Source organism: Meriones unguiculatus, chromosome 8, assembly GCF_030254825.1.
Source record: "Meriones unguiculatus strain TT.TT164.6M chromosome 8, Bangor_MerUng_6.1, whole genome shotgun sequence".
Classification (NCBI taxonomy): Eukaryota; Metazoa; Chordata; class Mammalia; order Rodentia; family Muridae; genus Meriones; species Meriones unguiculatus.
The window spans coordinates 20,259,826-20,284,169 of NC_083356.1; the positions used below are offsets into that span (position 1 = coordinate 20,259,826).

Here is a 24,344-nt window from a genome sequence, read left to right on the forward strand (position 1 = left end):
CGTAGCCCAGGCTAGACTTGAACCCCCTGTTTAGGATAGCCTTCCATTGTGTGCCACCACAACTGGCCGTGTTGTGTTGTTGTTGCTGTGCATTTTAGTTATTTATTTATCTGTCTGTTTGTTTAGCTGTCATTCATACCAAGGAGTTGTTTTCAAACCTTTACCAGGTCTCTGTAGTAAGGTTAAATAACCTTACTATAGAGGGCTCTAAGCATTACACTGCTCTAAGTAGCTATGTGGCCTGGCTATGGTTCCCTGGAATAACTGCTTCTACCCAAAGACTAGAAGCACTTTGGGTAGAAATAGTTGAGTCATTGTTTAAAATGTTGATTTACAGCCGAGCAGCGGCGGCACAAGCCTTTAATCCCAGCATTTGGCAGGCACAGGCAGGTGGATCTTTGTGAGTTTGAGGCCAGCCTGGTCTACACAGTGAGTTCCAGAATAGCCAGAAATGTTACACAGAGAAACCCTGCCTCAAAAAATGAAAAAAGAAGACAAAGATGTTGATTTACATAGTCTTTTTTTTTTTTTTTTTTAGTATGTATACAGTGTTTTGCTTATTACATGTTCTCCTGCTCCCCAGAAGAGGGCATCAGATCTCACCATAGATGGTTGTGAACCACCGTGTGGTTCCTGGGAATTGAACTCAGGACCTTTGGTAGAACAGCCAGTCCTCTTAACCTCTGAGCCATCTCTCCAGCCCCTACATACAGTCTTTGAATTGCATTTCGGGCCTGTTTGTTCAGCTCCTCCTAGGCTCTGCATTGTCTTCCATCAAGTGAAATGCTGTGCTCGCATGTACACGTTTCTTTAGGGCAAGGTATCAACCCCAGAGCTTGGCGTACACTAAGCGCCCAGTCTACCACAGAGATGTACCCCAAACCCAATATGCAAGCATATTTTAAAAGTTAAATTATTGGTTTTGATGCTTTTGGGGTTTTTTTTGTGCCATGCCTTGGGATGATTACAGATAACTGTAAATATCTCAAAACAAGAATGATATTGCTTCAGAAAGATGCTGTAACTTCACTGGCCTCATATGTAAAGACTCATTTTAAAAAGCGTAGTTGGATTTATAGTTTTTTGCTTTGCATCATATTATCTTTGAAATAATTCATATGTAAAAATGTCTCTCTCTTTCAAGCCTTTGACCTTGCTGTGTAGCTGAGGATCCGCTTGCTGCCACCTCCTCAACTTTGAGATGAGAATATTAGGTTCTTACTGGTGCTGGGATTGAATACAGGCTTTCAAACATGCTTGGCAAACTCTACCAACTTAGTTAGCTGCATCCTTAGCCCAGAAATATCTATTTACAAGTAAAAGATTTTCTTCTTAAGTCTAGAATTTGAAAAATGCCATTTGTAAGACTCACGGGGTAGATTACACACTGAAACATGGTTCAGAATTGTAATGATTCATCAGTAAGGTAAAGGTATCATTTGTTCTCCTGAGGTAATTGTTGTCTCAGAGGATTAACTGTCTCCTTACCCTAACCTAGGCCTGGTCCTGGAAGCTTCTAGTCTCCATACAATCTAACCTAGGCCTAGAATGTTTTCAGCCTCTGATATTTACCGCTTAATAAGCTCACCCTTTCTTGTTCTTACTGAGCTCAGGGCTGGCTGGCTCAACTCAGCTGTTCTGGCTCCTCTCCCAGCTAACTTACTCAATCTGGCTTTTCTCTTGGTCACTGACTTGCTCTGCTTGGTCTCAAACTAACTCCAGCAATCTTTTCTAATCTTCTGGCTCCTCTCGCATTCTTTTCTGGCTCATTTTGTCTTAAGCTATGTCTAGCTTGTTCTCTCACTCAAACTCTGTAAAATTCTCTTGGTAAAATGGCCTCCTCTCTCTCCTTCTCTGTGTTGCTCCTCTAAGTAGCTTCCCTTTCCTCCCTGTTCTCATGAGAGTTAGGTGTCAAATCTTTCTCTGAGTTTTTTTCACTTTTTTTTTGCCATTCAGTTAGAAATCACTTTCAGACGGGTGCTTCCTTCTACAAACTAACTTTACCTGCAGTGTTTAGGATTAAAGACATGTACCACCACACCTGGAGACCTAAGCTATTTATCTGAAACTTGCTGTATTCCAGGCTGGCCTTGAACTCAGATCTGCTTGCCTCTTTTTCCTGGAATAAAGGTGTGTTTGTATTCCAGCCAGATCACCCAGACCTAGGTCTTTGGATGTGATCTCTTGCCAGAGCAGCAATGTTTGGAGTTAAAATTTCTCTACATAGTAACATCAAAATGTTTGTTAGTCTGTGTTTTGGGATGTGTGTGGACATGAGAGGACATCTTGTAGGAGGCTGTTTCCTTCACCACATTGTTGCCGGAATCACACTCAGGCCTTCAGCTGGTGTGCCAGTACCTTCATTCTTGCTGACTCATCTCTCTGGCGTGATTGATCAGTAACTTTAAGAAACTTCTTTTGTACCAATTGCTTACTTAAATCATCTCTCTCTCTTTCTCTCTCTTTTCTTTGTCTAGCAGGGCAGTCTCTTTATATTACTTAGGCTGGCCTTGAATTTCTGGATTCTAGACACCCTCCTGCATCCTTGAGTAGCTGAGATTGTCAGAGAGTCTCCAGTTCATGCAAAGTTTTGGTTAAAGTTGGTCAGGTAGATGTCAAAATGTGGTTACATCTTTGATCTCTGTTCTTCCTGTGTTTATATACAAATGAGTGTGCATAAATAGATTTTTTGTTGTTGTTGTTTATATAACTGTTAGTAGGAGTTACATATTCTGCTCTTCCTGTTTGCTTATTATGAGTAAGTTTGCTTTGGAATATAAAGAGAATTCCATGTGAATCAGTTAGGGCTTCCCTGGTTGCAGGGTGGAGAAAAGACTGGGTATTTTAAGCAAGATGAATTTTCTTTAAAGGCTGTTTGAGACCTGCCCTGTCAATGGGGAAACTGCAAAAAGTGGAGTAGAAGGGAGCCAAGAAAGATTTCTGAAATAGTCATTGCAGTCTCTCTCAGACTCCACCGCTGGATTCAGAGGGTTTTGTGTAGAGGAATTTTAATTCAGAACATGGCTGTTCTGGCAAAAGATCACATCCTAAGACCTAGGTCTGTGTGATCTGGCTGGAATACAAACACACCTTTAATTTAGGAAACAGAGGCAAGCAGATCAGAGTTCAAGGCCAGCCTGGTATGGAGCAAGTTTCAGGTCAAGAAAACCGTAGGCCCAGGTGTAGTGGTATACTCCTTTAATCCCAAACAATGAATGTAAAGTTAGTTTGTAGAAGGAAGCACCCCTGTTTGAAAGTGATGTCTAATTGAGTGGCAGAAAAAGTGACCAATCAGAGAAAGACTTGACAGAATAGGATACGCCCAACTCCCACTAGAAGAGAGGGGAAAGGGATGCTATCTAAGGGGCAGAGAGAGGGGGCGATTTTATTGGGACCGTAAGAGAGACAGGTTGCAGAGAGAGAGAGAGAGAACTCAGATGAAGACCGAATGAGCCAGAAAATGAGAAGGAGCCAGGAGATTAGAAAAGATTGCTGGAGTTAGTTTGAGGCCAAGTAGAGCAATTCAAAGGCCAAGAGAAAAGCTAGACTGAATAAGTCAGCTGGGAGAGGAGTTTGAGCTAGAACAGCTGAGTTGAACCAGCCAACTATGAGCTTAGTAAGAACAAGTCAGGCTGCGCTTGTTAAGCGTTAAATCTCAGAGGCTGAAAACATCCTAGGCCTAGACTAGGTCATGTGGAGTCTAGAAGCTTCCAGGACCAAGCCTAGGTTAGCAGAAGGAGACAGTAAACCTCCTGGACAACAAATGAAACAGGCGAATAAGAATTCCTTTTACAGTCTTGTCCTGTCCTTTGCCCTTACAGAATTCCAATTAAGACTCAAATACCAATGGGTGATAGTGGCTCACACCTTCAAACCCATAGAGGCCAGCCTGATCTCCAGAGTTCCAGAAAAGCCAAGGCTAAAGAGAAACGCTGTCTTGAAAAGAACGAACAAGCAAAATGCCCACATACCTGCAGAGTCTCTTCTGACAGAACTCGGCCCCCTGTGCCCACACAAGCCTTGACACACCTCTTGTAATTCACAGTTGTGAAGGGAAGGGGTGAGCAGAAGGACCTTTAAGAGGTCTCTTAGGGGCTGTAGTGAAAGGTGGATTTTCTGTCCTGCCAAGATTGTACACAGTAGGATGAGGTAGTTCTTCAAAAGAAAATTAGAGGCTGGAGAACTGACTCAGCAGTGAGTGAAGCGCACGGCTATTCTCGCTGGACGCGGCTTCTGTGCCCATCACCAACGTGATACCTCGCCACCAGCTTTAACTGCAGTCCTGTGGTATCCACTGCCCTCTTCTGGCCTCCATAGGAACTGCATGCATGTGGTACACAGACAAAAAAGAAAATCGGCCAAAGAGAGTGATGCTACAGGACCCAAAGCTTTTGACATCTGCATATAAGGCTGTTCACATCCCCGAAGCCAAGTGTGGTGGTGGTGTACACCAGTAACCCCAAACCTTGGGACTCTAAGGCAGGAAGGAAGATCCCTAGTTTCTAAGCCAGTCTGGGCTATATAGGGAGGCTATGCCTCTAAAATCAGAACTCTTCAAATATCAATGCTTTTTAAAATGTATAATATTCCCAAAGCTGGGTGTGGTGGCCCAGGAGGCAGAGGCAGGTGGATCTATGAGTTTGAGGCCAGCCTGGTCTGCAGATCGAGTTTCAGGACAACAGCCAGGGCTTCACAGAGAGAGAGAGACCTGTCTCAAAAATAAAAATAAAAAATAAAAAAAAAACTAGTGTTCCACTCTATGAGTATTTCATTTATTTATGGTTATTTATGCAGCCCTTACGCCCTTTGCTTTGATAAACATTTTGTATAATATAAATGTTAGTGTTACCTCCCACAACCCCATTTCTTCTGTTTCACTAATTTTGTAATATTTAGAGAAAAGCTGTATTTTCAGATTTAGTTAACATTTGTTAAATATCAATAACCTCCCAGGGCTTGTGAATGTTAATATCACATCAGCTGACTTTTTAATGTTACCTGACCTGTTATAGCCTACGCTTTTTATATGAATTAGAAAAAGAAATCGAAATCCAATAGTCATGTATGTAGTGTTCTTTGGCCTTTATTTTCCCCCAACATTTCTTTATTTACTTAGTGGACAGAGACTGCTCTGAAGGTCAGAAAACACTCTCTAGAGTTGGTTTTTCTCCTTCCACCATGTAGATTCTGGGGAATCAAACTTGGGGTCATCAGACTTGGCAACCAGTGTCTTTACCCTCCGAGACATTAAGCTGGCCCTCTCTTTCCTCTTTTTAGAGAACTAAGTATGGTATGCCAGCTGGGAGAATTTGGAGTCAAGCTTAGCTCTGTGTCTGGGTGGGTAACTTACATTTTCCTTCTGAACGTGTGTTTACCAAGTTAGGAAGCCAACAGTAGTGTCTCAACCCCCAGGGCTATCATGAGACATTAGCGGGGCAATGTTGTTTTATCATACAAAATCCCTTTTGTTCAGTTTTACCAATAAAAACTCAGAAGCCAGCTAGTGGTATGAAATCCTGCTAGCTCAGAGAAACAGAGAAGGCATCCAGCTGATCTACTCAGCCAAGTCCCAGAAGGAAGAAGCCGAAAGCTCAAAGCCGAAAGCTCAAAGTTAAAACCTTCTTCTCTACACTGCCTAAGTACCCCTCCCTCAATGTCCCTCCTCTCTGTTTAATCCCTGTCAGTTGTTTTCCTGCTCTAGACCTAGGGTTGACTTTATTTAGCTTTTGGATATTAAAGGTGTGTGTTAGGGCAGAGCCGCTCTACAACTAGAAACAGGTTTTTAGTGTTCACAGCCTTGGGGTTTGCAATGGGATCAAATATCCTGCAACAATGATGCTTGTGATGTCATGGGAATTTTACAGCAATAGTATCCAGTTTCAGTTAGGTCTGTTTCTGCATTATTTTTACCGACTTTCAGAAAGTCAGTAAGTATGTGTTTAGTATGGTCAGTGGCCTGAGTTTAATCTCCAGCATCAAAAAAGAAAAGATCCACCTGCCTCTGCCTCCTGTCCTGGTAAAACTGTCTCTGAATCCCACGAACTCAACTTCACTCACTGCACTGCTTCTCCACTCACTGATTCAGCTGAACTGACTGAACAGCACTGACTAGGACTCAGAATCTACATGCCTCTGTCTCCTGAGTGCTGGGATTGGAGGCGTGTACCACCACACCTGGACCTAAGCTTTTCTTTACCTGGAATTTGCTCTGCACCAGGCTGGCCATGAACTCAGAGACCTGCTTGCCTCAGTCTCCTGATATTAAGGTGAGCTAGTATTCCAGCCGGATCACTTAGGTCTTTGGATGTGATCTCTTGCTACCTCAGCCATGATCTGAATTCCTCTACATATGTTTGCTGGACTATAAAAATGTATTTCTTTCTTTAACATTATTTATAGTGTTGTGTGTGCCTCTGCACCATGGCAATTGTGTGGAGATCAGAGAACAACTTACCTTCATCATATGGGTTCCAGGCATGAACTCATAATGATTGTCAAGCTTGTAGCAAGTGCCAGCTCTCAAGATACATTTCTTCTTCTTGTCCCCTCTCCTCATCCTTCTGGTGTTGAATTCCAGGGCTAAACTCCCACGAAAATTCCCAGATAGTGAAGCCTGCAGGCCCAGAATGCTGTGCACATGAAAACGTGTTTGTGAATCATATGTGGCTAGAGAAGAAATCCTAATGGAAAGAAAGAATTTAGAACTGAATAATAATAATTTAGTGCATATTAACACTTGCGGCTATGCTGAAGACCAACTTGTGAGTGTGTGAACAGGGGGTGAGGAGTCTGGGCACTGCCACTTTCTTTCTGCCTTTGCACTGACCCCTGGCTGCTGGCCCCAGGCTCCTTGTTGACTTTCCAGCTGATGGGACCTTCTGGCCTCAGTGTCAATGCAATGTAGGAATTTACTTGTTCTCCCAATACAGAATGTTGCAATTCAGGGATTTTTGGTGAAAGAATGAAATCTCTAAAATAGGTTTGTCTAGAAATAGATTCTTGTAAATTGTAATTATTGTCTGTAATAGCGCTCCTCCTCAGATAGAGCTCTGTGGGGGCTCAGTAGGTTTATTTTATGTCTATCTGGCACAACAGCACGGTACATCATGACTGTTCTCATTTGTGTCTTCTCATTGTGCATAACTGAACAAATTGTTCTCAGAAAAAAATATGAATATATTTAGAGGAATTTCATTCAGATTCTGAAAATCATGTGTTTGTGTGACTCGGAATGAGGCGTGCATGTAAAATAAATATTTTGTTGCAGGTAACAGTGCGTGTGGAAACAGCCCTTTGTGTTTCCTTGATGAGGAAACGAATACAGCAGGGCCTTGATGTATAAAATACTGTGTCCTGACGGGAAGTGCTGGCGCAGGTCCTTAATCCCAGCACTTAGGAGGTGGAGGCAGGCAGATCTGAGTTCAAAGCCAGCCTGATCAACAGAGTGAGTTCCAGGACAGTCAGGGCTACCCAGAGAAATTTAGAGACATAAATTGAGTTTCATATTGGCACCGTTTTTATATTTATCTTTAAAGTTTTCAATACAGAAGTGATTAAAAGTGAACTCTGATTTTTGTTGTTGTTTGTTTGAGACAGAGTCTCTCTGTGTAGCTCAGGTTGTTCTCGAACTCACTCTGTAGACGAGGCTGGCTTTGAATCAGAGATCCGCCTGCCTCTGCCTCCCAAGCACTGGGACTGAAGGTGTGCGCCACCTCTGCCTAGCTAAGAGTGAACTCTGAAGAGGCTGCCAGGTTGAGTTCTAGTCTGGTTAGGAAAACTGCCAAACCTCTCGGTAGCCACGTTCCCATCTGTAAAATGGACAGGATGGCAGTCTACCACGTCAGGCTGAATGCGGATTAATTTTGTATTTTTTGTAATTGAAGTGTAGCGCACATGGCTAATTTTGAAGGGTGCACTTCAGTGGTGTTTACTATGTAATGTTGTACAGCCACTACCTCTGTCTTTTTTTTTTTTTTTTTTTTTTTTTATACAGGGTTTTTCTCTGTAGCCCTGGCTGTCCTGGACTCACCGTGTAGACCAGGCTGGCCTTAACGCAGAGATCTGCCTGCCTCTGCCTCCCCAGTGCTGGGAGCACAGGTGTGCGCCACCATGGCTGGGCCACAGCACCTCTGTCTGACGCTGAAACACGAGGGCTTACTAAACAGAGTAGTGTAAGCGCATGGTGGGGTTGTCTGGTCCGTGAGAAGGAATGGGCAGTTGATACACGCCACCGAGGGTGAGAAACGAGATAGCTGTGGGTTACATGATTCTTCTTACAGGAAATACACAGAATGTGCACGTCAGTAGGGAGAAGGCCTTTGTGGCTTCCAGAGGGTGAGCGTAGGGGAAACATTGCCTGCTTAGGAATGGTAGCCTTTGGTTTCAGCTTGGTTTTGAAGCGTGACCTCATGTTCTAGTTCCTTTGAGCTTGCTATGCGATCAAAGATGACCTTGAACTTCTCGTCCTCCCGCCTCTCCTCCCCAAGTATTGGGATTGCAAGTGTGCGCCACAATTCCCAGTTGATGCAGAATTTGTCAGTCAAGCACAGGGTTTGGGGCCTGTTTGAGTCTGCCAGCTGAGCTTCATCCTCAGTCCTTAAGGAGTACCCTACAGTGGTTAGTTCTGTAGTACATGAATTTTTACCTCAGTTTCAAAAGCAAAGCAAAACAAAACAAAAATCTCTTTCCTGAAGCCAGGAAAGTAGAAGAACCTGCTTAGCCCTGTGGCTGTCTAATTTCTAGCCTCCAGGGGTTTCCTGTATTCCAGGTGCATTGAGATAAGCCCAAAGGTGTTTGCTATGTTTTATTCAACATTTTTAGGTATTTGGCAGCACATTGTCTTAAGACACCAGATTGCTGTAATTAGAAACTCGCATCTCAACACTGAGGGTTGGTTTTTTGAGAAAGTGTTTCTCTGTGTAGCCCTGGCTGTCCTGGAATTTGCTTTGTAGACCAGGCTGGCCTCAAACTCATCACTGCCCGGTTCAACATTCAAATTTTAAGCTTCACATTCATATTTCTAACAAAGCATAGAGGGAATGTGCTTTGTTGGAAACATGAACGTGAAGAACTTGAATGTTGAACCAGGTGCTGGTGGCACGCGCCTCTAATCTCAGCACTCGGGAGCTAGAGGCTGAGGTGGAGGCCAGCCTGGCTTACAGAGAGAATTCCAGAGAGAATTTTTGATCATGTAAAAATTGCAGTCGGGCTGGAAAGATTGCTCAGTGGTTATGAACACTGGCTGCTATTGCACAGGACCTGGGTTCAATTCCCAGTACCCATAGGGCTCATAACCATCTAAACTTCAATCCCAGGGAATCTGACACCCTCTTCTAGCTTCCGCTGTGTACCAGGCATGCAAATAATACACAGACAGCCATACATGCAGACAAAACACCTATATGAATAAAATAAAGAACACACACACACACTTTTGCCTTAAGTTGTCTAAGTTGCTGTAATGGCTAAAGCCCTCTTTTTTGATTTTGCAGGGAAGTGTGACGGCCATGACAGTGTTCTTTCCCTTGGATACGGCTAGACTTCGCCTTCAGGGTGAGTGTGGATCTCTTTCCTGATCTTCTGATGTGGGGAAGCAGCCATTTCTCTAGTGCTCACTGCAGCAAGATGAGGATTCTCTGTTTAGGCAACCACTGCCGTCTGCTTGCTTGCCTTGTTTTGTGAGGGGATTCTATCTAGCCCGAGCTGGCTTCAGACTCACTGGCTAGCCTAACCGTGAACTCATCCTCCTGCCTCCACCTCTAAAGTTCTTGCATTCCAGGTTTGTACCTGATTTCAATATTTGATCTCTGCTCCTTCTCTTTCTGTGCTAGGGGCTGAACTCAGAGCTTTGCACCCGCAGCTGGTCAGTGCTTGACCACTGAGTGCCCACTCCACATTGTTCTCCTTTATTTTTATTTTTGGTGCATGGGTGTTGTGTACCGTGTGTGTACAGTGCCCACAGAGGCCGGAAGAGGGCATCGGAGCCCCTGGGACCGGCGTGATGGGTAGTAGTGAGCCACCACGAGGATGTTGGGAATGGAACCCAGGTTTTCTGAAAGAGTGGCCGCCGTTCTTAATCCCTGAGCCATCTCTCCAGGCCCTCTCCACGTTGTTCTCTAGAGGGGAATTGTGGCAACTGGAGTCAGAATAAATAAGAGAGCCACCTGTAGAAAATACCAGCGGGCATTACCCAGTGTGCCGTCAGAGAAGTCCGAGTGCTAAGTGTACAGGTGCGGTTTCTACTGTAAGCCGGCTAGAGACCACTTAGGAGACAGTCTTCAGTGCCAGCCGAGACTCTGCAGGCTCTTAGAACAGAAAAGGATGCCCTTCGGGCTAAGCCGAGGGAACCAGAGACCGGCAGCTTTTCTCCCGCCGGCAAGTCTTTGCGTACACTTGTCACGCCAAGACACCTGCCCTCTGAAACCCTCTGTCTCACTGATTCTAACACAGCAAGCCCACACGTGAAAACAGGTGAGGAATGTGCTCTCAATACGCTGCAGGTGTAAGATCTCTACATGAGGGCCATGAACTGCCTGATAGATAAGTGGGCAGTGGAATCGGGACCACACTCACACCACTGGCGTTTAGACAACACAGTTTAACACCTGGCAAACAAGTTCAAGAGCAGTTGACCTTGGAAACTGAAATATCCCAAGAGAGTCAGCCCCAAGGCTTAGTAGAGGAATCAGCGCTGGGTTAAAGTGAGGAGCTGCTACAAGAGAGGGACACAGCAGGGAAGCCGGCCTAGCCAGCCTCAGCTTTCCTGATGGGCCACCCCAGTCCCTCACATGAGGGTGCCCCCACTTGGGGACCCCAGGGCCTGATGGGAAGGCCCTTCTGTTCCACTGCCCCTTGACTACCAACTCTCAGTTCCCTAGTTCTCAGTCATGTGTGGATGAACCATAGCACTAGCCAGCCTTCTAAGCCGACAGGGCTTACGTTTATAACCCCGAGTCATTGCGTTCTTTCTAACACCCCAGGGCTCACATGTGCTGGGCAAGAGCTGCGCCCCTGAGCCCTGTCTCCGGGAAGACTGTTGAGGCTTTTTAAACGAGGCGTTTCTAAGCGGGGAGGGGTTCTAAGAAGAGGAAGGAGACTGGCAAACAGTGAGACAACCACTGTCCTTGCTCACCCGGACACCTCATCCTAACCTGCCTCTAGCACTATAGCATTTCTCGCTTTGCTATAATTTCTTCTTTTCCCCTCCTGTTTTCTTCTCGCCTTGAAATTATAAACTGTTGCCACCGCTTACATAAGAAAGTTTGGAAACTGACTCAAACGTTAAACACTTTGAGCACACTGCTTGTGGTTGAAATTTTCAGATAGGTAACTGTTTATATGATTCACAAAGCAGAATACATAGAAAGGCGTGTCATACAGGGAGACCTCAAATCCACCCTCACCCCTCCCCACTGGACTGAACATTGACTGACTTTGTGTTATTCCTTCTGTGTCTTCATTGCCAGGAAGATCTCACGCTGTCTTTGTCTCTTACTTTTTAAAATGACTTTTAATCGTATGCACGTTGTGTATCTGCAGGTATGCGCACACGAGCGCAGGTGGCCTCAGAAGCCAGAGGCTTTGGGAACCCTGGAGGTACAGGCAGTTGTGAGCCATGTGGGGTGCTGAGAATCAAACTCAGGTCCTCGACCAGAGCGTAGAAGCTTTCCACTGCTGAGCCATCTCTCCAGCCCCAACATCTCTTAATGTAGACACCCTTCAAAACGGCAGGTGTGGGTGTGCACACCTGCCGTCCCAGCTCCTTGGGAGGCTGAGGCTTGTGGACCATTTGCGCACCTGGCTTCAGCGAGGGCGGGAGGGAGGAAGAGAGCATGAGAGAGGCAGAGCCAAACAAAAGGAGTGACCAGTGTTGCAGCATCGAGTCCACTGTTATATGGGAGTGAAGCATGAGGCTGTCAGTCAGCCTTTCCTGGTTTCTTGAATAGCCTTTCAGACTTTATGGAAGAGCAAGCAATAGTGTGTATTCTGAATTTTCCACCTTACTCATACAGAAAGCACACTCTGCTCTGGTCTAGACCTCGCATTTAAAAAAAATTCTGTTCTAGGTTCTATTTGATGTATATGGGTTTTTGCCCAAATCTTTGTAGCACATGTGTGCCTGGTGCCCACAGAGACCAGAAAAGGCACTAGATTGTCTAGGACTGGAGTTACAGATGCTTATGAGTCACTGTGTGGGTGCTGGGAATTGAAGCCGGGTCCTCTGGAAGAGCAGCCAGTGTTCTTAACTGCTGCCATCTCTGCAGACCCCCAGGCTTTGCATTTTAAGCCTAGCAGTGTGTCTTCCAGTCGTCAAGCCATCTGGTGTGAATGCACCGAAGCCAGCTTACCTTGCCCTATTGTGGAAGAATTCTTGGCTCGTTTTACTGTTTTATTAGTGTTCTTCTTGCAAATATGATGTACGAATAGATTTGCTCATAGGCCATTTTGTTTCTGTAAACTTCATGGGATAAATTCCCAAATGTGAGATTTCTTCCGAATCAAGGGTAAATGTGTGATTTTGAGTAAATGCCAGATTGCTTTTATTAGGAGCTGACTAACTTGCCATTTCATAAGATTTACGGGTACCAATTTTAATTTTGAAGAAATTGGTTCATTTTCACATTTTTTTGTGTTTTGGATTAATTTTCTAGTATCAGCAGGAAATGTGAAGCTAATTGAAGTGGATATTGTTTTCAGCAACAACACACAAGAGATGAGAACGTTGCCTTCTGGGATTTTTTTAAGGTTAGGAAGAAGCATAAAGCCAGAATTTATGAAACTTGAGATTTAATCTTGACTTTGCTCTTGTTTCCCTAGCCTTTTTTATAAAAGGAAGAGAATAGTGGCTGGAGATTTGGCTCAGAGAGTAAGAATATTATACCTCTAGCAGAGGAGCTGGGTTTGATTCCTAGCACCCACATGGTGGCTCTAGACCATCTGTGACTCCAGCTCTTGGATATCCAACACCCTCTTTTGACTTCCCTGGGTGCCAGGCACACATTTAGTACACGTATACATGCAGGCAAACCCTCATACATAGAAAATAAAATCAATCTTTCTTTTTATAAAAAGAAAGTAATCTGTTTCTTTCTTTCTTTTTTTTTTGAGACAGGGTTTCTTTGTGTAGCCTTGACTGTCCTAGACTTGCGACTTGCTTTGTAGGCCAGGCTGGCCTTGAAGCCTTGAACTCACAGAGATCCACCTGCCTCTGCTTCCCAAGTGCTGGGATCACAGGCGTGAGCTGCTGCACCCGGCTCGTAATCTGTTTCTTATTTTATAAGGTGTAGAAATAAAAATGAGAATATGTTAGTTTTAAAAAGAGCACTGTATGGGGCTGGAGAGCAGTTTAGAGCATTTATTGATCTTCCTGAGGACCCAGGTTTGGTTCTAGCACCCACATCACAAGGTTCACAATTGCCTGTACCTCCAGGTCCAAGGGATGGGATTCCCGCTAACCTCCAAGGTTCCAGGTTCCCTTCCTACATGCGGCACATAGACACAGGAAGGAAGGGAAGTAGGACAAAAAGAAGGGAAGGAAGGGTGGATGGAGCTCAAGAGATGGTTTAGTGGTTACAAACATATCCTGCTCTTCCAGAGGACCCAAGTTCAGTTCACAGTAACTTCAGTTCCAGGGGCTCATCACCCTCTTATGGCCTCCAGGGGCACCTGGCCAGCCTGGTCTACAGCGTGAGTTCCAGGACAGCCAAGGCTACACAGAGAAACCCTGTTCCAAAAAATAAAAACCAAAAGAAAGAAAGAAAGAAAGAAAGAAAGCTCTATAAAAACTTCAGAAATAGCATTTTTGCTTTACTATGCTTAAATGAAAATTCTTTCTCAGTAACAAATGAAACCTAAGGAATGTACTCTGGGGACTAAGCTGTGTTTGGACACACTGGAGGGTCTGAGGCAAAGCAGGGAGCTCAAAGAAAAGCTAAGGATTAATGCAGCTGAAGGGATGACATTTTAGTGAAACTTGCTGGTGCTACAGATAATAATTCTCTTCATTCTTACAGTTGATGAGAAAAGAAAGTCAAAAACTTCGCACGCAGTGCTCCTGGAGATAATTAAGGAGGAAGGCCTGTGAGTACCACCCGCTTCACAGCTCCATTAGGATCGTTGATCATGGGACTTCCCAAGTCCATGCTGACAGGCTTAAAGAGAGGGTTTCTCTGTGTAGCCCTGGCTGTCCTGGAATCACTCTGTAGACCAGGCTGGAGATCCACCTGCCTCTGCCTCCCAAGTACTGGGATTAAAGGCGCACACCAGCAGCCGCCCAGCGGCTTCTAGTCTTGAGAGTTTATAGTTATCTAATTTATAGAGGCATATGTGTTTTTAATTCCTTACAGATCTGTCAGCCATTTGGGGTTTTGCTGCCATTGTTGTTGTTTTTGGAGACGGGGTTTCTCTGTGTAGCCTTGGCTGTCCTGAACTTGCTTTGTAGACCAGGCTGGCTCAATCCCACAGAGATCTACCTGTTCCTGCTTCCCTGAAGCTGGGATTACAGGCATGTTCCACCACTCCCTGCTAAAGGTGTAAGCTTTAATTCTTGTTTTAAGTTTGCCTCACGGTTAGATTGGCTCGTGAATTCTTGATAAGAATAATGAGTGCCTAGGTAACAGAGTAGTGTGGACCTGTAGTCCCACTCCACAGGGGGCTGGAGAAGAACTGCTCAACACAGGAGTTTGGGGTCGGGCTGGACAGCATGATAAAACACCTCCCTCCTTCCCCATCTCTCCCTGGCCTGGTGTCATCCACCTGCGCTTTCTGACATGTGGTTTGGCTTCTTCCTAAGCTCTAAGCAGCTGTAGGGAGAGCCTTTTAAGGGGCCACAGATGTCCTGCTCTTTGTCAAACCTTGAGACTGTCAATGGAGGCCAGACTTTCCTGGGCTTCATACTAGTTGCTTTTCTCAGTTCTGTGACCAAGTGCCTATCAGAACCAAGTGAAGGGAGGGAGAGTTTGTTCTGACTTGACAGTCCATCACAGTAGGTCAGTTACGCCAGCCAATCACATTGCCTCCGCAGGAAGTAGAACTGGGCTGTCAAACCTCAGGGTCCATCTCCAGTGATTATTCCCTCTTGCAAGGCTCCACCTCTTAGACTCCACAGCCTTCTAAGTTGCAGGGAGAGGGGTTGACATGAATCATTCAAATACATAAGCCTATGGGGGAGCGGTTTACATTCAAACCTTGAGAGGCTTCTCTGACAATTTCCTGTGGCCTTTGTCCAATAACCTTTACTTGGCTTATTGTGTTTTTTCCATAGCCTGGCACCATACCGTGGGTGGTTTCCAGTTATTTCCAGTCTCTGCTGCTCCAATTTTGTCTATTTCTACACTTTTAATAGCCTCAAAGCAGTATGGGTCAAAGGTCAACGTTCTTCCACAGGAAAAGATCTGGTGGTTGGATTTGTTGCAGGTAACAAGGTTTTCTAGGTATAAAATATCTGTATATTTTAATATTGATCTGTGCTTCATATATCCCCTAAGAGATTATTTTAGCACCCAGTAATGCTGCAGAGAAATGGCCAGTTTTTCTTAATGTGATGGTAAAAGCACATGACATAAAATTTGTCATTATAACCATTTTAAGGTAAGTTAGTCATGTGAAATATGTTTGCATTTAGAAACTCAACACCAGAAGTGTTTTTTTTTTCTTAACCTTTAAATTTTTTTTTTTTTTATTTTACATACATATATGCCTGCATGCCAGAAGAGGGCAACAGATCCCAATGTAGATGGCTGTGAGCCACCATGTGAGTGCTGGGAATTGAACTCAGGACCTCTGGAGGAGCAGACAGTGCTCTTCATCACTGAGCCCTCTCTCCAGCCCGCCAGAAGCTTTTCATCTTACAAACCTCATGTACCCTAAGTAAATTCCCCATCTCTCCTTCTTCAGCCCTTCGTAACCATCATTCATTCTACTTTCTGCCGTGAAGGGTCCGACCACATTAGGTTAAGTGAAATCACACAGTAACTGTCCTTTCATAATGGGCTTGTTCCACTTAGTAGTCTCTCCAGGCTTCGTCCGTGTGTAGCATTTGACATGTATTTCCCTGCTTGTGTCTGGATAATGTTCTGCTGTGTGAATACATCACATTGTGTGAATCCACTCATCTCTAATGGACACGGGTTGCGTCCACCTCTTGCTGTTGTGAATAGTGCTCCATGAACATGGGCTTGGGCATGTCTTTGAGGACCTCCTCTCAGGTGCTTTCGTATATATGTCCCAAAATGGAACTGTGGACCCTAATGTAATCGTCATGAGCTTTGTCAGAAGCATAGATAGACACGTTAAAGTCTTTCACAATCTCAGCATTTTTTACAAACAGTAAATTTCTAAGCTACATCAGTCTCATTGGCTGTAATTTGCCATGTCCCAATTTCCCTTGATAGCTGGCTGTTCTTTTGTTGTGATCTTAACCACTGGTATTATCTTTTAGATCTCTCATTGGACATCACACTGTGATCATGTGAGTGAGGACTAAGGAACAGAGGGTTAGAGAGACAGAGGCAGAAGGATGATGGGTGCAAAGAGACTGTGGGTGCCACGTTAGCTAGTGAGTCCCGTGGGAGAGCTGCTGGAGGTGACCTTGCCACAGGGCCGAGCTGCAGAGCTCACAGGTTTGAACGGAGCCTCAGAGTTGAGTGAAGCTGCTGCTGAGAGGACCAGGTCCCGGTGGACTGCCAGCAGACTAGCACGTGGCAATGGGAGTAGGCTGTCCAGCAGTGACTCAGAGCTGGGTTGAAGTCCTTGGAGCCTTCTGCTGCTTATTCTAGCCCCTTGGCACACAGACCAGGTGGCCAGACGGTAGGTCAGCGGGGACTGTCAACATCGTAGCATTAGATGTTCATGCGGTTCAGGTGAGGGTGTTTGACCCTTCCTTGGTCTGGTATATCCTAGGGCCTGCTTTTTCTGATCTGGGACCGTATGGTTCCAACCTCCTCTTGATAATTTTGTAGGGTGTTTGTCCTTTTTGCTCTAAGGAATACATTAATTATTACTGCGTGCCTGGTGGGTGGGGCTGGCAGGCAAATGCATGACTAGGTGAGCTTGCTCTGAGTCTGTATTTGCAGTCAAGGCTGAGTCACAGTGTGCAGCTCAGCAAGCTTGGCCTCATCTCAACATGGTTCTCTGTCTGGCCTGGGGGCAGTGTCCACGGCAGTTGTACCTTTATAGTTCCAGTGATCATCTGTAGGTTTCTCCATATTCTTCTCAATATTTGTTGCTTTCTCCTTTATGCTAACAGTCATTCTAATAAGTGATTTTGGCCTGCATTTTGCTGGGGTTGAGTATTATTTTCCTGTGCTCATTGTTTGTTTGTATATCATCTTTACAAAAATGTCCCTCTGAGTTCTTGGCCTATTTTTTTTTTTTAACCAAGTTACTGTTTTTGTATTCTTGAGTTGTAGGAATCCTTCATGCCATGTAAAAACATGCCACAGCCCCTAAAACCATTGCAGTGTTCTGAGTGGTGGTGCCTGTTCCCGCTTCTGTTGACCTGGGTTTTAGTTGCCAAAGACAGTAGTAGTAAGTGAGTGAGAATCCTTGTCCTCGTGAAGGTCAGTATCTGTGATGTAAGAAAGATAACCAAATGTTCAGTGTGTGAGGAGATAAGGGCCAAAGGAGAATTTAATTAGAGAAGTGGGATGGAGGGTGCTATGGGTTAGCAAAGGAACTGTTTTAGACAGTGTGGTCTTTGCTTGTTTGTTTGTTTGGGGACACGGTTTCTTTTTGTAGCCTTTTCTGTCCCAGAACTAATTCTGTAAACCAGGCTGGCCTTGGAATTCACAGAGCTCCATCTGCCTTAAAGGCCCACACCCCTTCACCGCCTGGTCACTGTGAGCATTTTAAAGGAGGTGACACAGATAGGCAGAAACATGTCAGCAGCGTTCCAGACCAGAACAGAGGCCAGTGTGACTAAAGAGAACAAAAGGACCAGGTCGTACAGTGCTTTGCAGTACAAGAGATCAGAAGCAACTGGAGGGCTCTCAACAGCATTTAAAGGCTCTCACCTGTGTTTTAACATGAACCCACTGGGCACTGTGCTGAGATGACTTGAAGAAGAGTAGAGGAAGCAAGACAGCTCAGTTAGGAGCAAGAGGCTGAGGGATCTACTTCTACCACGCAAAGGAAGCAGAAGGAATGAACGGGAAGTGGGGTAAGGCTTTCAACCCTCACAGCTTACCCTCAGTGTTGTCCTTCCTCCGTGACTAACTAAACAGCACGACCACCTAAAGACCACAAGGACATTCATTCAAGCCATAACCAGCACAGATCTAATCTGTACTGTCTTTCCCTTCCAGCCTCCCCCAGTAACCAGCCTCTCCATCACATCCCTTTCTCCCACTTTCCCTGCCAACTCAGAGGCTAGTGCAGAACAAAGAATCCGAACATCCCTTTTCTCACTGTAATTTCTCTTTTGTATGGGCATGTTCCTCCTAGACAGACAGCTGAGCCTCACTGCGTCTCTCAACTATCATAGCAAAGCACCCCCAGCCGATGCCACAGCCTGCTTACAGTTCCGTCCCCTACCTGCACATTTCAGGATCCCATTTGTTCTCCATCTGTCAGCTATTTTGGAGATGTCCCTGCACTTGTGCGATAGAAAGCGTGGCACTCTGTACCACAAAGGGGCAGATAGGCACCCTGGGGTGACCCCACAGGCACCACCTTCAGCTGGAGCAGACTTGGCCGCATGGCAAGGACAAGGTAACTTACTGTAGCGAGAAGGCATGCCATTCCATACCACACGGGCCACCTCCTCCCTAGTCCCAGGTGCTCCATCCTGGAGCGCTTAGCTTCCTTTGATGTTCCGTGCCCACGGCAGGACAGTGCCACCGCACATTCTCCCAAGCCTGTCTTTGGTCTTCGTGGTCCCTGTCTGCAACTGAGGTGTCTGTTCATCTCGGGGACTCCCATGTCCAGTTTGGTGGACAAATGAGTTTCTTGACCTTACTTAGAGGAGCATAGCTGAGCTGTTATAAGACTGTGGGTGACCTCAAAACAGCTGTATCCCCAGCTGGATGAAAGCTACTTCCTGAAAGCTACATAAATAAGTGCCTCCTCCAGTCAAATTCGCATTTCCTGTATATTTTAGCACTTCTCAAGACCATGTGCAGCTTAGGCAGAGTTGCACACATCTAGGGAGCGGTTGTCTAAGATGAGGGTCTCATAGTCCATCCCCAGTCCTTCTGTGAGCGAATGTTAAGAGGTGATGACCAGGGCTGAAGAGATGGCCGAGTGGTCAAGAGCACCCACACGCTTACTCAGGCTCACGAATGTCTAATTCCAAGGGATCAGACTCTCTTCTGGCCTTCACAGGCTCCTTCCTGTACATAGATCGCCTGCTGTAAGTTCACACAAGTACACATACATAAAATAAAATTTCACAAGAATGAAGAAGATAGTGATGACCACAGTATGCCTGAAGGACAGTGTCCCCAACACCATCCTACACAGGAGCACACAGCAGTGACCTGCTTAACATGTCAGTGTTGTACTCGAGAAGCTTGGAATTAAAGAGGTATTTAAGACAGAGATTCTGAGATCCTCTGTGAGAAGTCCTTTCTTATGGTACAGAATTCCCTGGGAATTACTTTTATGAGCTTCAAACTTCTCCCGATAACGTGTTCCTATTTTAATCCATACCAGTCTCGCAGTAATTTTAGCTGCCTTTCCTCTGTGAGCCCTGCCACTGTGCTAGCACCAGAGAAGCAAGCATCCCTTTCTCTGAAGAGAGCGAGGCACAGCTTTAGTTGTTGGTTCCCAGCCTTCCTAATGCGATGACCCTTTAACACAGTTCCTCGTGTTGTGGTGACCCCAATCACAAAGTTATTTTCATTGCTACTTTATAACTGTAATTCTGCTGCTGCTCTGAATCATGAATTGTAACATCTCTGGTCTTCGGCAGCATCTATAAAAGGGTCATTGAACCCTATACAAGGGTCACTGGACACCCCCAAGAGGTCTTGACCCGCAGGTTGTGAACTGCTGGTTTATTGTTATTCAGATTCTGCTTGAAACTTAGAAGTTTATTAATATTTATTGTATTTCCACAGAAAAGTCCCATAGATGCACCTGGGAGAATTTGGGACTAGAGCCTTACAGATGGCATAAATGAAGACAGTGCTTGGCACATTTATGAATTGTAGTTTTGAGCAGCAGCACTTTTGCATGTCAGTTGCCACTGTTTGGAGAGTTGAGAATGTACTTCCTGCCTCCGCCTTAATCTGGCCAGTCAGGTTTATTCTTGCTGAACATCATCCTGCTCTCCTCCCTGGGGAGACAGTGGGTTAGATATGAGGCTTTCATCTGCCATTTTGTTTTATTTTATTCTATCTTTTTGGGGGATTGATTTTGTGATCTCACTATATAGACTGTGCTGGCTTTGTACTTAATGATCCTCCTGCTTCAACCTCCCAAGATTGATTTGCCATTTTCTTCCTCTTTTTAAAATTTAATTTACTTACAGGCAGATCTCTGTGAGTTCGAGGTCAGCCTGGTCTACAAAGTGAGTCCAGGACAGCCAAGGCTACACAGGGAAACCCTGTCTTGAAAAACAAAACAAAATTATTTATTTAAATAGTGTGTGTGTGTGTGTGTGTGTGTGTATGTGTATGTGTATGTGTATGTGTATGTGTATGTGTATGTGTATGTGTATGTGTATGTGTATGTGTATGTGTATGTGTGTGCGTGACATGCACACCCGAGCATGCCAGTAACCCTGTATGCATATGTGTGCAGGAATCTGCTTTCCTGTTGGTGGAGTATATTTATTGGACACTATCTTCTACAGCTCTCTGCTTGTTCCCTTGAGATGGGGTCTCGCACTGAATTGAGAGCCCACCATTTCTAGGATAGCTGCGCGAACACACACGCGTGCACACACACACGCGCGTGCACACACACACACACACACACACAGCATAGGATTTATAGGCACATACTGCCATTCATGCCCGGCTGTTTATTGGGGTGCTGATGATCTGAGCTCCATCTCCCCAGCCCTGGACATTTTCCTGCATCCTCTGCCATTATTACACACACTCCCGGGCTGTGTGTCTGAGACACATTTCAAGGCCGTTTAGTTTTAAGATTTCAGGAGTAAACAGCTATACCCAGATATTCCTGGTGTGAGGATGAACAGTGGCTGCTTCTTTCCTCTCGAAAGGTTTCTGAGATGAGCCGACAGTGGACAGGTTAGCAGGAATAAAACAAAGTGGCAGATGAAAGCCACAGATACCCTCCCACTGCCTCTCTTGGGAGGAATACATCATGATGTGCAACAGAGCAAATGTATTTAAATTGCACAGGAAGCAACCTCAGGTTAGTGGCTACACATTAACCTGTGCACCCTTTCCTGCCCGAGAGAGAGGTCGGTTTTGAGTGGCGGTAATAAATGTTCATTAGAGGGAATGAGTAGGCCTCGAGAGCAGAGTGGCTTATACGATTCTGTCTGGAAGGGAGTTGGCTGGGGAGACACAGCAGCTTGTGACAGCCCTTCACAGACAGACAGTTGTAGTTACAGACAGCCTCCTCACCTGTGACACTCAAGGACGGTTTCATCTTTAGGCAAAGAAGGGAACACTAGAGTGGAGCTTCTTCTAGCCTCCGAGAGGCTACATTTAAAAATTAGTATAACAGCTGCTGAGTTTGGGGTGGCGTTTCCCGGCTCCTTTACCTGGATGGGAGGATTGGTATGGTGTTCCCATGCTCCTTTACACTCCTTTACTTGGGTAGCTGAGTGGTTTTCATGTGTTTGGTTAGTGTTTCACAGCTCTTGATTTTGGTTCTGCTTTCTCATAAGTGATTGTTACTGAAAAGGAAAAAAAAAAGGAGATTCATAGATACTCAGGAAGAATAACCCTCTGCCCTTAGGAAAGGAGAGTATTAATTAGCACTCAGGTCTTGGAGCTGAAGTAGCACCCACAGATCAGAGCCAGCAAGAGTGCTGCTCCGGCTCCCTCAAGGTCTGCCTGTGGTGTGTTATTAGGAACTGGAGTTAGTCATGAGGAGCTCTGGAATGCTGCCATTTGCTTGATTATGTAAGTTGCAAATTTTAGTGAAGTTTTTAAAAAGCATTGTCAAGTATTTTGAGAGCATTCCACCCCAGAATTCATAAAATTATCGTGGTAAAAAGGTACCTCTCCGTCCATTCTGGCTTAGAGGATAAAGGGAGTACTCTATCTTCTCAGGCGCTTGCAGTGACTTTCCATCCCTTCATTTAAATATTGTGGTGCACTTTGTACTTGAGGTTGTCCTCAGAATCTTACAGTCTTTCTGCTGTATTAAAAATGGGAATGTGGAAACAGAGCCTTAAATAATGGCTGAATCTTAGTCTTGGCTGTGTTGCCCCTGAAATGTTTTGTGTATGCCTACTTCTTGAATAGAGCCTGAAGAATGTTTTGATTTCTAAAACATCAGGCAATGCATTTAATTTGTTTGGGAAGGTGCATGCACTGTGCTTTTCTGTGGTATCCATGGATTCCAAGCTCTTCTGTCCTCTCTTTCTCCTGGGGGGAGGGGGGAGCCGCCGACACTAGCATTTTCTGGCCTGATTTTCCCAGTTATTGATTTGTCTCTGCAAAGTGACGTGTACATCACATCAAGTAGGTACCCATTCTGAACCCTTGGCAGATGGGCATGTGTCCTGGGCCGTGGGGACAGTGGGGCCTTTTTAGAAAGGGTCTAGCAAAGAAAGATCTTCTGTGGCAGGCACAGGTTTTTTTTTTTTCAGATTGTGATCAATGCCTCGAGACAATGTATGAGTAGAGTCAGAGCCACAGATGGCTTTGCAGTAGCATGTGACTCTGTAGACGTGCGGTTCGTGAGATTCCCTGACCCTATCTTTTATTTGGGGGAAATATGTTGGTACAATATTCCTGGAAAATAAGCAGAAAATCGTCTCACTTTGATAACTCTATGAAACAAATATAACGATAGATCTGAGTCTCTGTGCTGCTTTCACCAAGTCTATCCTTGATTAAACTGTTTTCTCTGTAGGGTATTTTGAGATTCCTTAAATGAAAACATTTTTTTCTCTGTTCTGTGTTTAAAGGATTTTCAGCAAAGGGCGGGGGGGGCATCTTTTTTTTTTTTTTTTTTTCTCCAGGAGCATTCCTCTTTGTTCTTCGGGGCTCAGCTGGAGCCACACGGCCCCATCATACACACTCATTGGACATACTCACCGCTTGCTCCTTGCTTGTCCTGTAGTTATGAAGTCTACACCACCTGTCAGACATTTTGTTACAATCCTGTATGGTATTTTCTTGAATCATTTCAGGACGATGAGGAAGCTTTAATATCTCAAGATGCTGTTAAATTGGAACCCTGTGTTTTCAAAGAAGCCCCTGGCTCACTGTGCTGCCCTGAGGCAGCCCTGGGGCCAAGGTCGGTGTTCGCGCTTGCTGGGGTCACAGTGCTCCCGGGGCCCTTTTGGGTATTTTGTGGCACTTTGTAACTCCTGCCTGCTGCCGCCTGTCCTAATCCTGTGAGTGATGGGCTCTCCTGTGAGCATTTGGTCCCAGTTGAAGCACTTGGAAATGTCGCTCTGTCCTCTCACCTGTCACCCACAGTACCAGGTCATACTTGTTTAAAAACGTGTGCTACTTACCCCGAGAGCTGGCGGTTCTCTTCCTGTTGACATAGATTTAGCATGGCGTCAACAGAATACTCCCCTCTCTGGGGCTGTTATTTAACAGTTGTGTTTGAAACTATCAAACTGCTACTGTGTTTTGTCGGTAGCCATGTGTTTTGTTTTTGTTTTTGTTTTGTGTTGCTAGTGATTAAACCAGGCATGTGTTATAGACAATTGCTGTATCCCTGAGTGAAATCCCCATCTCTAAATCACCATTTTTGAATGCTATTAAAAAAAAAAAAAAAAAAAAAAGATTGCCCTCGCTGAGTAAGGAAATCCTCCATTCCTTTGGTGTGAGGATTGCATCTAAGAGCGGTAGCATGTGCTGTACCACAGCACCAAGACGGCTCTTCCTCCACGGCAGGGTCGTAAGCGGCATATAGGCATGCGACTTAAGACAGCAGAGATTAGAAGGTGATGCTGCCCTCCGGTGTCTCTCTGCTTTTCAGGAGTGGTGAACGTGCTGCTAACGACTCCGCTCTGGGTGGTGAACACCAGGCTGAAGCTGCAAGGTGCCAAGTTTCGGAACGAAGACATTATACCAACCAACTACAAAGGCATTATCGGTAGGCGTCCTTGGGACGTGTCCTTTGTGTTTGAAATCTGCCTCCACAGTAAAGCTGCCAGGCAGACAGCCACACTCCAGCAGATCATCGTTGGTGTGTCTGTGGCGGACAGGGACTCAGCTGGGCCCACTGCAGCTGCGTCT

General features: G+C 45.2%; 1 protein-coding gene across 3 annotated transcripts in view; it reads left to right on the plus strand.

The window, feature by feature from the left end:
• Slc25a17 (solute carrier family 25 member 17) overlaps positions 1-24,344 on the plus strand; it is a 34,388-nt gene that overhangs the window by 2,618 nt on the left and 7,426 nt on the right. For 2 of the 3 annotated variants that reach the window (XM_021640324.2, XM_060388998.1), the window contains 4 exons: positions 9,492-9,552; positions 14,013-14,079; positions 15,263-15,414; positions 24,085-24,201. In XM_021640324.2, the coding sequence (XP_021495999.1) occupies positions 9,492-9,552; positions 14,013-14,079; positions 15,263-15,414; positions 24,085-24,201 (397 nt within the window). The remainder of the gene's footprint in view (positions 1-9,491; positions 9,553-14,012; positions 14,080-15,262; positions 15,415-24,084; positions 24,202-24,344) is intronic. The other variant, XM_060388999.1, reaches the window with a different exon arrangement.